General features: G+C 57.2%; 2 protein-coding genes and 1 non-coding gene across 3 annotated transcripts; 2 read left to right on the top strand and 1 right to left on the bottom strand.

The window, feature by feature from the left end:
- Positions 1–585: 585 nt before the first annotated feature.
- Positions 586–5,373, top strand: C8A04DRAFT_13910 (uncharacterized protein; the record flags this gene model as incomplete). Its single annotated transcript, XM_062777897.1, has 4 exons — positions 586–874; positions 963–1,066; positions 1,117–3,471; positions 3,538–5,373. The coding sequence occupies 4 exons, from the start codon at positions 586–588 to the stop codon at positions 5,371–5,373; spliced, it is 4,584 nt and encodes a 1,527-aa protein (XP_062635040.1).
- A 975-nt stretch (positions 5,374–6,348) lies between these two features.
- C8A04DRAFT_30781 (SNF2-family ATP dependent chromatin remodeling factor like protein) lies at positions 6,349–10,876 on the bottom strand (the record flags this gene model as incomplete). Its single annotated transcript, XM_062781520.1, has 3 exons — positions 6,349–6,582; positions 6,643–10,689; positions 10,784–10,876. The coding sequence occupies 3 exons, from the start codon at positions 10,874–10,876 to the stop codon at positions 6,349–6,351; spliced, it is 4,374 nt and encodes a 1,457-aa protein (XP_062635039.1).
- Positions 10,877–11,982: 1,106 nt separating this feature from the next.
- C8A04DRAFT_t106 lies at positions 11,983–12,054 on the top strand. The gene has a single exon. It is a non-coding gene; the product is annotated as a tRNA-Gly (tRNA).
- The last annotated feature ends 268 nt before the right edge of the window (positions 12,055–12,322 follow it).

The following is a 12,322-nucleotide window of genomic DNA, read 5'->3' as shown; positions in this document are numbered from 1 at the left end:
CTACCACCAATTCAAATATTCCAAGCGAAACAGCCTGCCTCCGGGGTAGGTCCCGTCGTGATTGACGGCGTGGTGGACTCGTGGACTCGTGGTGTCGAAAGAATCTGGAAAATTTCCAAGTTCGGATTGAAGTGGGATGGGAATCTTTCGCTCTTTCCCACTTCGCGATGCTTGGCACTTTTTTCTTCCATGCCTGCCGGAAACATGCTTGGCATTCAATGTGGGGTCTTGGCAGACGATTTCTTGGCATCCAGAGAAGGTTTCCACTTTAATTAATTGTGCAGGGGTACGCGTTGCGGGACGCGAGACACGCGAAAAGCGCGCCCGCTGTGAACTGGCAATTAACGAATGAGACCCATGCTGAGTGCCCACACAGCAACCCCAACAATCAATCCACTTCCCAAGCCGTGTTTCCTCCCATCTTGACTCTCCAGGAGACTCGAAAGGTTGCTGAAGTTGTATCTCCTCGCCACAAACTTCCCGAATCATACACAGTCGAGGACGAACCAAGGAAAGCAGCAAAAGAGCTGCAACGGGACGGCCCAATTAAAAAAGACAGAAACGAAAACCGAAAACGACACCAACATGCCTCGGGCCACGAAACGGGAGCGGTTCGCCGAGCTGCGCGCCCTCCGGCAGTCGGGCAAGAAGAAGTTCGACACATACGAGGTCGAAGACGCGGCAGACCTGTACGAAGAAGTCGACGAGAACCAGTACAAGAAGATCGTGCGGGACCGCCTGAACGAGGACGACTTTGTGGTGGACGACAACGGCGAGGGCTACGCCGACGATGGCCGCGAGGAATGGGACCGCATGCGGACGTATGAGTCGGAGAGCGATGAAGCCCTGCCGGCGCGGGGGAAGGAGAGCAAGTGTACGTGTCTTTTGCCTTTGCGTTTGCCTATTGTTGTAGCTGCTTGGGTTGTGGCGCTCACCGCTAACCGATGTTTATGCTTGTATAGCCAAGAAGCAACGCGATGATGAACAGGCGAAGCGAGATGCCAACGACCGGAACATTTCGGAATACTTCACAAAGGGTGCCGCCAAGGTGCAGCCCAAGCCAAAAGTCAGTAGCCAGCACCGAGCTCTGTGGATCTTCTTACTCACACCCCGTAGATCATTAAGACGGAAGAGGATGATGAGTTCATGGAAAACCTTCTAGACGCGGTGGATGTTAATGTCCCAGTGCCGTCGAGGACAACCAAGAAGAGGGATAGATCCGTGGAGAGAAAGAAGCCCCGAGCTGTGTCTCCCGTGCGGGATACCCTGCAGCCGGTCACAAAAAGGACCAAGATGCTCGACGGCACGGCGTCGTCCCCCATGCCCAGCGACCCACCCCTACCGGAGGTGGAGGACGATTTCGTGCCACCGCCCATCGAAGAAGAGAACGAACCCCCCGTGCCCATGGACGTTGCGATGAGCGACCCAGCCCCGTCCTCGCCCGCGGCCAAGGCTGCGGAGCGCAAGACGCGGCCAAAAACGGAGAAGAGCGAATACGATGACTTTGACGACGACGACGACGACGACATGATGGAGGTCTTCCACACAGGCACGGTTGCGAACACAAACGTTGTCAACATGTCGGCATCGCGGCAGATCAAGAAGGTTATCAAGGCCGAGCCGGAGCCTGTGCTCGCGAGCTCGTCACCGGTCAAGGCCCCCGAGGCCGCCGCCGTCGACGCATCGGCGTGGAACGGAATCCACGATAAGCTCAACGTGCTGAGCAGCTCACAGTCGGAGACGCGCAGCCTGGGCAAGATCGACTACAAGGACGCGGTAGAAGAGGACGGGAGCGTGCACATGTACTGGACGGACTACACCGAGGCGAACGGGAGCCTGTGTCTGTTCGGCAAGGTGCTAAACAAGAAGACGGGCCAGCACGTCAGCTGCTTCGTCAAAGTGGACAACATCCTCCGGAAGCTGTACTTCCTTCCGCGTAAGCACCGGGTGCGGCACGGGGTCGAGACGGACGAGCCGGTGGAGATGATGGACGTGTATGACGAGGTGGACGGGATCATGACGGCGATGAAGGTGGGCATGCACAAGATCAAGGCGTGCCGGCGCAAGTATGCCTTCGAGCTGCCCGGGATCCCCACCGAGGGCGAGTACCTGAAGCTGTTCTACCCCTACACTAAGCCGGCGATCGAGATTGGGGCGAAGGGGGAGACCTTCTTGCACGCGTTCGGCGCCAACACGTCGCTGTTCGAGCAGTTTGTGCTCTGGAAACGCATCAAGGGACCCTGCTGGCTGAAGATCGCCGACGCCGACTTTGGCGCGCTCAAGAACGCCTCGCACTGCCGGCTCGAGGTGCTAGCCGAGCACCCGGGCATGGTCAACCTATTGAACGAGAACACCGGCGGAGAAGGCACCGATGCACCGCCGCTGACGCTGATGAGCCTGGCGCTGCGCACCGTGTTCAACGCCAAGGACAACAAGCAAGAGATTCTGGCCATCTCCGCGCGTATCTACGAGAACGTCTCCCTCAACGACACCACCCCGGCCGACAAGCTACCCTCGCGGACGTTCACGCTCATCCGCCCGCAGGGCACCGCGTTCCCGTTGGGATTTGAAAAGCTGGTGCGGGACCGCCAACAGAAGTACAAGAGGGGCTTGATCAAGCTGATGAAGCAAGAGTCCGACATGCTGTCCTTCTTCCTGGCGCAGATCGACCTGGTCGACCCAGATATCCTGCTGGGCCACCAGCTCGAGGGTGTCGACTACAGCATCCTGCTGAACCGACTATACGAGAAGAAGACACACCAGTGGTCGCGGCTCGGCCGCCTACGCAAGACCACCTGGCCGCCGTCGATGGGCAAAGTCGGCGGCAATGTCTTTGCCGAGCGCCAGATCATGGCTGGGCGGCTGATGTGCGATCTGGCTAATGAAGCCGGCAAGTCGGTCATGTTCAAGTGCCAGTCGTGGAGCCTGACCGAGATGTGCAACCTGTACCTGGCATCGGAAGACGACAGTGGCAGCCCCAGCAACCTGCGTCGCGAAGTCGACAACGAAGCTGCGCTCAAGACTTGGGCGGTCACTAAAGAGGGGCTGATGGACTACATCTCCCACGCCGAGACCGACACGTACTTTGTGTCAGCCCTAGCCCTGCGCACGCAGATTCTCCCGCTGACGTTGGTGCTGACCAACCTGGCGGGTAACTCCTGGGCGCGCACGCTGACGGGTACACGCGCCGAGCGCAACGAGTACATTTTGCTGCACGAGTTTCATAAACGAAAGTATATCTGCCCGGATAAGCAACCCTTCCGGGGGGGTAAGAGGGAGGATGAGGATGAGGTTGGGGCTGATGAGAATGGGAAAACCAAAAAGAAGGACAAGTACAAGGGTGGCTTGGTGTTTGAGCCGGAGAGGGGGTTGTATGACAAGTTTGTGCTGGTCATGGACTTCAACTCGCTGTATCCGTCGATTATTCAGGAGTACAACATTTGTTTTACGACTGTTGATCGGACGTGCTCGGTAAGTCTCTTTCGCTTTTATTCATTTGTTTTGTTGGAGAGAGAGAAACTTACTAACAGGATCTAGACCGACGACGAACAAGAAGAAGGCGTTCCACCGGTCCCTAAAGACCACGAACAGGGCGTGCTGCCGGCACTCATCTCGCAGCTGGTGAGCCGCCGACGGCAGGTCAAAGGCCTGATGAAGGACAAAGGGGCGACCCCCGAGCAGATCGCGACGTGGGACATCAAGCAGCTGGCGCTCAAGCTGACGGCCAACTCCATGTACGGGTGCTTGGGGTACACCAAGTCGCGGTTCTACGCGCGCCCCTTGGCCGTGCTCACGACCTTCAAGGGCCGTGAGATTCTGCGCAGCACCAAGGACCTAGCCGAGAGCATGAAGCTGCAGGTCATCTACGGCGACACCGATTCCGTCATGATCAACGCCAACGTCGACAACGTGGCCGACGCCTTCAAGGTCGGTCGCCAGTTCAAGGCCGAGGTCAACCAGCAGTACCGCCGCCTTGAGATCGACATTGACAACGTCTTCCGCCGCATCCTGCTGCAGGCCAAGAAGAAGTACGCCGCCATCAACCTGGTCGAGACTCCTGGCGGTGTCTTTGTCGAGAAGATGGAGATCAAAGGTCTCGACATGCGCCGTCGCGAGTACTGCCCGCTCTCCCGCGAGGTGTCCAAGCGCATCCTAGACGAGATCCTGTCAGGCGACGACACCGAGGTGTCGGTCCAGCGCATCCACGAGTACCTGCGTGAGGTATCCGTCCAGATGCGCTCCCAAGCCATCCCCCCGCAAAAGTACATCATCCTCACCCAGCTCGGCAAAGCCCCCCGCGAGTACCCCAACGCCGACAGCATGCCTCAGGTCCAGGTCGCCCTGCGCGAGCTCGCCCGCGGCAAGACCATGCGCAAGGGTGACGTCGTGTCGTACATCATCACCGGCGACAGCAAGACCACCTCCGAACCCGCCCCCAAACGCGCCTACACCCCACAAGACGTGCTTAAGCCCGACTCCGGCCTCATCCCAGACATCGACTGGTACCTCGGGAAACAAATCTTCCCCCCCGTCGAACGTCTCTGCGCCAACATCATCGGCACCTCCACCGCGCAACTCGCCGACAACCTCGGGCTGGACGCCCGCCGCTACGCCAACAACTCCTCCTCCTACAACGGAGCCAACTCCGGCACCACCGGCGCCGGCCACGAATTCCACCCCCTCGAATCCCGCACCCCGGACGCCATCCGCTTCCAACACTGCGCCCCTCTCACCCTGCGCTGCCGTTCCTGCAAAGTCTCCTCCCCCTTCCCCGGCCTCCTCGCCAACCTCCAAGGCAGCGAAGCCGAAGCCTCCGACGCCAACCAACCCAAACACCTCCAACACGTAACCCCCTCCGGAATCCTCTGCCCAGCCTGCGACACCATCTACCCCACCCTCTCCCTCGTCGCCCAAGTCGAATCCGCCGTCCGCGCCCACACAAACAGGTATTACGAAGGCTGGCTGGTCTGCGACGACGCAAGCTGCGGACACCGTACCCGCCAACTCAGCGTCTACGGCGGAGCACGCTGCTTATCACCCCGTACCTCCTCCGGAGACCACTGCACGGGTAGAATGCACTACGAGTTCCCCGCGCGGGAGATGTACAACCAGCTGAAGTACTTCGCTTCGCTGTTTGATGTTGATCGGGTGAAGAAGCAGGTGGTGGGCGGGGAGGAAGCGGTGGGTTGGGGGGGGAGTGCGGAAGTGGTGATTCCTGCTGGAGAGGTTAGGGATGAGGTGTTGGCTGTGGCGGAAAAGAATAGAGTAAGGTTTGGGACGGTGAAGGGGGTGGTGGAGAGGTATTTGGAGAAATGTGGGTGGGGGTGTGTGGCTATGGGGCCGTTGTTTGCGCAGTTGGGGTTGATGGGGTAGTATGCCTTGGGATGCCTTGGGTAAATGGGATGGGATATGCGAAGGTAAAGGGATAATTAAGGAGTGGACTGGTTCAACGAATAAAGGGATGGGTTGGGTCTTGACAGATTATGTTTCTTGATAATGGGCGGATGTGCAATGAGTAATGCGTTTCTTTTATTGACATGTGTAGTAGTAGTTTGGACTTTGTTTTTGAGTTGACTTTGGTGCTATGACTTAAGATTAGCATGTACGGATCGGTATAAGTACTAAAAAGACATCATCATTCTTCCATTCCACAGCTGGCGAAGCCGAGTAGCAGCAGGAACACTTGTCTGTACTTGGCATACAACGAAACTGCAGTGCACCCACACTCACTCTATCCGTTAGACTCAAAATTCATCTACTTCGAGTTGACACAATCACCAGTCTCGGTCCTACAGAATCGGCCACTCAGTCCGAACCCTCCACCACAACACAATCACAAATCCTCAGTCACAACCACACCCACGCCCACAGTTGTACACAGTACCAACAAAAGTAACAAACAGTCTGTATCATAACACAGTATCATAACACCCGCACTCCATGATTAATACTGATAAAATCACATGACGCGTCACGCGATCCGCGCTTCCTCGTACAATACAACAACAGAACACAAGTACACCACAACCTCCCCACCTCTTATCCACCCCCCCCCCTCCTTATCTCTGAACCTCCCATCCCAGAGTGACCAACCAACCAACCATCCCATCCTAAGTAAAGTAAAGTGAAGTAAAGTGAAGTACCCAGCCGGAACGCCGCATAACCCACCCCACTGACTGACTGCATAAACTACCTTAGGTAATGTAATGTACCGTAAACACCACCGTCTCCATCACTATCACCAGAATCATCGCCAGAAAGAATCCGAACCAGAACGAGAACTACAACGAGAACCACCCAAGCTGCCTAGCCTTGCCCAGTCTTGTTTAACCAGAGTCCCTAGTCAACCTACTCATCCAGGGCCACTCCATCAGGGGCATCTCCCGCCCCAGCAGCCTCACCAGCCGATGCACCGACGCCATCCGTCGGTGCAGCAGGGGGGGCGGCTGTCGCTGCGGCTGTGGTTGATGATGTGGATGATGCCGCTGCAGCGGCAGGGGCAGAAGATACAGTTGGGTCGCCGAGGGCGCGCAGGTCTGGGTGGTCGGCGAGTTCTTTTTCGAATTGGGATTTGAGGAAGGCCTGGGTCATACAGTTAGTACACACGTTGATTGTTGCGTGAGAGGGGGAAAAAAAACGCACCTCGATGAGATTCACATCCTGGCAAATCCCGCTGCTCTCCTCGTTGAACGTCCGGCAATTGGCCACCATCAGGTCCAAATCCCGCCGCATATCCGCCAGACTGCTGTACTCCTCCTTCTTGATGCGCTTCTGGATATCGTTCATGCAGATCGGGTTGGCAATGATGAGGTAGTAATCCGCCCACTCGCGCTTAGGCGGCAGCTTGACAAAGGGTCCGATGACTAGCCGTTTCGGCGGGCCATCATCATCGTCGTCATCGTCTTCCGCGTTCGGCGGCTGCTCGTCGTCCACCTCAAAATTCATCAGCCCGTCGAACACGCGCCGCAAGCTCTTTTGCAGCTCCCCGCGCAGGTCGGGAGCAATGCCCGAGCCGCCGTTGGCATTCGCGCCGTTCAGGCTGACCGCCTTGGGACGTCCCTGCGGTCCCCGGCGTTTCTTGGTCGGCGGCTCGTCGTCGCCGTCGTCAGCCTTGCGCTTCTCTTGGTTCTTGCTGCCGGGTTTCCGCCCGCGCTTCTTGACGGGAGTCTCGACTTCTTCAGTGCTGGCGCGACTGGCCACGGGGGAGTTCTCGGCCGACGCGCCGGCACCAGCCAAGCCCTTACGCTTTAGCTTGTTGACCTCGCGCCGCTCCTTGCGCGCCGCCTTGCGTGCCGCGGCGGCCTCCGGTGAGTCGTCGTCGTCGTCCACGGCCATCAGCCATTGCTCTTCTGTCAGACCGTCGTCGTACTTAACCTTGGTCCGCTCGCGAGCACCGCGGCCGAGGATGATCTCTTCTTCTTCCTGCACCGGGTTGCCTTCGTTGAGGTAGATGTCCGGCAGTTCGTCCTCCGCCATCAGACGCGGCACGCCCTTGCAGCCGGGCCCTGTGCCGTAGGTCGGGTCCTTGAGTCGCTCTTCGTCTAGTTTCTGGAAGGTGATGAGCTCGTCGTCGCTCCGCGCCAGGATCATGTTGAGCTCTTCGTCATCCATCTCCTCTTGCTCGCCCGACTCCGCCATGTCAGCGGTTTCCAGCAGCGTCCGGAGCATGGCATCACGATCGGTTTCCGACGACTTGTTGTCGAACCGACCGGCCTGGATGACCTTGCCGTCCATGTCCAGCTTGAACCGCGCACGCTCGAGGATCTTCTCTTCCACCGACGCCGAGCTGATCAGCCGCAGAATGCGCACCTCGTTCTTTTGCCCGATACGATGCGCACGATCCTGGGCCTGCAAATCCTGGTGAGGATTCCAATCCGAGTCGTAGATGATGACGGTGTCGGCTGTCTGCAAATTCAGACCGAGACCACCGGCACGCGTCGAGAGCAGGAACATAAAGTACGGCGAATCCGGCCGGTTGAACTCTCGAAGGAGATCGGACCGGTCTTCCGACTTGGTCGTACCGTCGAGACGGAGGAACTGCACGCCGCGGAACCGGAGGAAGTCTTCCATAATGTCCATGATAGCCGTCATCTGGAAGAACATCAACACACGATGCCCCGTCGCCTTGTACTTGGGCAGGATCCTGTCGAGCAGCTCGAACTTGCCCGCCGTTCTCCACAACAAATCGTTGCTGATGTTGGCCGGGTTCATCTGGTTCTCGACCTCGTCGAACACGAACGGATGGTTGCACAGCTTCCGCAGCTGCATGATCATGTTGCTCAACCCACGAGCACCCGTCTTGCCGCCGCTGCCATCGCTGACCGCAATCTTCTGATGCGTGACCATCTGCTTGTACAAGCGGGCCTGCAGAGCAGAGAACTTGCACTTGATGACCTTCTCCGTCTTGTCGGGAAGATCCTTCTCGACATCCTTCTTGAGACGGCGCAGCAAGAACGGGCGCAACACCTTGTGCAGACGACGAATGACGAGAATCTGCTCTTCTTCCGTGAGCTCCATCTTGTCTTGTCCACCCGTGTTGGCGAACGGCGTGTTGAACCACTCATCGAACGTCTTGACCGACTTGAAAATGTTGGGCAGCACAAAGTTGAGCATGGCCCACAATTCCGCCAGGTTGTTTTGCAGCGGGGTACCGGTAAGAATAAGGCGGAAGCGTGTGTTGTAGTACTGCTGGATCGTGGCGCTCAGCTTCGAGTTTGCGTTCTTCATACGGTGACCTTCGTCGATAATCATGTGGAACCACTTGATCTTGCTCAGAAGCGGGCGGTCCTTGATAATGTACTCGTACGTCGTAAGCAGAACCTGGAACCGACCCTGGCGGATCTTCTCCTGCTGCAGCTTGCGAGTGTTTGGCGGTCCCTTGTAAACGACCTTGGAGACCGAAGGCGCCCACTTGTCGAACTCGAGGTTCCAGTTGGTCAGCGTACTAAGCGGCACGATAACCAGGTACGGGCCCTGTTGCTGCTTCTTCTCAATCAGGTACGTAATCAGACTGATGGTCTGAATCGTCTTGCCGAGACCCATTTCATCGGCGAGAATACCGTTGAGGTTGTTGTTGTACAGCGACAACATCCACTGCAGACCCTTGAGCTGGTACTCCTTGAGCGTACCACCAACCAAGATGCTCGCCTGCGCCGTGACATCTTCCTTGACGCGATGAGCGACGGCGTAGTAGTCAATCTTGCGACTGCTCTCGCCATCATCGTCCTCATCGGGCTCGCTCTCCTCGGGCAACTCCTCGGCGTCGTCGCCGTAGTTCTCGGCGGCCTGACGCTGCTGGGCACGCACGGAAGACGCAAGCTGGTGCAGGAAGCCATCGGTCTGGCGCAGCAAGTGGGTAATACGTGTATCCTTGGCCTGGTCGAGCAACTTGAGGTAGGCTTCTTCGTCGTTGGCCTTAAGCGCTTGAAGACGTTGCTTGGCCGTCCGCTCGATGCGCTTCTGTTCTTCCTTCTCGATGTTGAAATGGTGGGCATACATGTGGCGGCTGAGTCTCTGCGTCTTCGCCCGCTGTGCTTGGGCGGTGTTGAGAACCTCGTTGCGGTGGTGCTGCACCGCGTGCAAGAAGTCGACGTGCTTCTTGCGCTCCCGGTTCTCGCGCGCGTCGCGCTGCTGCTTCTCAAGTTTCTCCGTGACCCGGGCCTCGCGCACGTTCTGCTTCTTCATGCGGCGGTATGAAGCCCGGTTAGTCGTCATGGCCAGGTTGTCGTAGTGCATCATCTGCCTCCCAATCTTATCCCTCAGCGCGCGCTGCTTAGAGTACAGCGCCAGCTTCTTCATCTCAATGATCGCCTTCCTCTTGGCGCTATCATCCGCGACAAGGACATCCTGGGACGCGTCCCAATGCGCCAAGTTGCCAGGTAGCGACTTCAGCTCCGAGTATCTCGCGCTCATACGGTTGAAGACAATCTTCTCGCGGTCCGCGCGCAACTGCTCAAAGTCAATGCCGGTCGGGAAGATGCCGGGAATGAGCAAACGGTTCTTGCGACGGCCGTGTTCCATGTACGAGATAGACTTGCGCACGAGGCCGCCATCATACGGAGACTTGATCGTCTTGAATGTGTTGGCCTGGGCAGTCGATGCAGAGTCGCCCTGAGCGTCGGCCCCGGCCGCGCCGGCCTTCCCGCCGTCTTGTACCGGAGTAGCGTCCGAGGGAGCATTCGTTGTCGGGGACTGTGTCTCCTGTTTTGTCAAGGAGGCACGGCGGCGCGCCCTGTGTTCGAAGATGGCTTTTTGCATCTGAATTGGAACGCCAGCATTCTTTCCGAGCATCCTGAACGCCTTGATCTGGGTCCAAAGCAGGTTGAGCTGGGCTTGTGAAAAATGACTCGTTTGACCTTGCGTCGGTGTAGCCGCGGGTGTGCTGGTATTTGGCGCGCTCGAGCTCGCTGGAAGAGCAGATGCGCCCAGAGACGTCGAAGCCGGGGGTGCCGTCGCCTGTGTGCTGCTGGCCTGAGAGGCGCTAGAAGATGGGGCGCCATTAACGGCGCCATTAGCTCCATTTTGCATAGGTCGTTGCTGTTTCTGCTGCTGCTGTTGTTGATGAAGTTGCATCTGTTGCTGCACATGCATCTGTTGTCTTTGACGCTGAAGGGCAGCAAGGATGTTCTGTGTCTTGATAAACTCGGGATCATTGCTCGGTACACCTTGCTTCTTCATCTGTTGGAACTTCTATAGGGAGAAATTAGCCAACGCGGATCCCGGAGCGATAACAGCACCGTCGGATGCCGTCTGTTGCGAATGCAAATATCTAAGGGCGACAAACCATAAAGATCTCCTGAGCCTGCTGCTGGGTCATGCCCGCGGGGATGGCCGACCCCGTGTGCTGAGCCGCGGGCGGCATCTGGACACTAGCCATGATGACAACAGCGAAGTGGTCCGGGGGTGCAACCAGTGTCTCAATTGATGGTTACGACGATGTCAATGGCTGGGTAGCATATCTCTGCTAGCAATAGGCTCTATCGTCGCGCAAATCGAGGGTTATATGTGGTGGAACCCAGGTCTTGATGTCGACAAGGTTATACGGTAGGGGGGTTATTCGACGCGGCGACTGGGTGCAAAATGTTGGAGCCTGTCGCGTTCGGCGAAAACACAAAACGCTGGCAATTCGGTGTTGGCAGTGGCGATTATGCAGAGACGCGCGGGGTATGAAGCGAGACGCGGTCGTCGTCGATGTTTTGTCGCGTTGGCGCAGAAAAAAAAAGTGGATGGGGTTCGGTGGTGGACGAGATGGAACAGTCGCGCCTGGGGTTGGCGACGTGCTGCTCGAGTGGGGGAAAAGGGAGGGAAACAGGTAAAAAGAAGGGAAAGAGAGCGGATCGGCGACTTGAAAAAAAAGAATGAGTGCCGAAGGCGACCGGGCTCGAATGGTGGCCTGGTCGAATGCGTGTGGGGAAGCGCGTTTGGGGGTCGGAGTTTTCGTGATGGCCTCGATGGGGTCGCGGGCAGATTGGTGATTTTTTTGATGCGCGCCGTCACCCTTTGATGGATGGAGGTTGAGGCAGAGCGAGCCGACAAGATTGAATGGCGCGGCGATGCTGGTCCAAGCTGTGCTGCAGACTGCGTGCGAAATTTGTAGCACGGCTGAGCTAAGTGGGGCGCTGCCTGGTTCCTTCCTTTGAGAGGGGCCAAGGGGGCCAAAGCGAGCCATCCGACACGGAGGCGGCAAAACTACGGAGCCTGGGAGGCAGCGGCCACGCGTAAACCAGCCAATGAGGCGCAGCTTGCCACTGGCCGGCCGGTGCCGAAGAACCGCGCAAACGCGCTCGCAACAAGTCGACTCGGAACGTCCCATTGCACAGCAAACTTCCAAAAATCCGAATTTGGACACAAAGTTCAGCAAAGCCTCGCTTGACGCAACTTTTGATAGATTGTTGCAAAACTGGATTTTGTATTGCTGACTCCCTTGGGAAGTGGGGGCAGGTAAGACAATGCAGGAAATCCGAAATCTGATTAACTGGATCCGCGCCAATGGTCTAGTGGTTAGGATTCAACCCTTCCAAGGTTGAGGGGGGGGTTCGATTCCCTCTTGGCGCAAAGTTGAAAGTTTCCTTTTTAAGATTTTTGTAATTGGCGACGATCATTTTTGGTGTTTACATTTTGGTCTCTTCTGTTTTTTATTGAAGGAAAGGCCTCGCCATGCAACGGAAGAAGGCCAACGCGGCCAGAACAACTTCACAACCACCACTTCAAACTCGATCAAATTTGACAAGGACCGTTGGGCTACCAAGGACATCCTCCGCCTCTATTCTGGAAGCGATATTACACCAATTGGTATAGTATCTAGCCTATAGGGTTAAATGGC

The sequence above is a fragment of the Dichotomopilus funicola genome, assembly GCF_033296635.1.
Source record: "Dichotomopilus funicola strain CBS 141.50 unplaced genomic scaffold C8A04scaffold_55, whole genome shotgun sequence".
In the NCBI taxonomy this organism is placed as follows: Eukaryota; Fungi; Ascomycota; class Sordariomycetes; order Sordariales; family Chaetomiaceae; genus Dichotomopilus; species Dichotomopilus funicola.
Note: the sequence above shows the minus strand (reverse complement) of the source record. Positions and strands in the feature narration are given on the sequence as shown.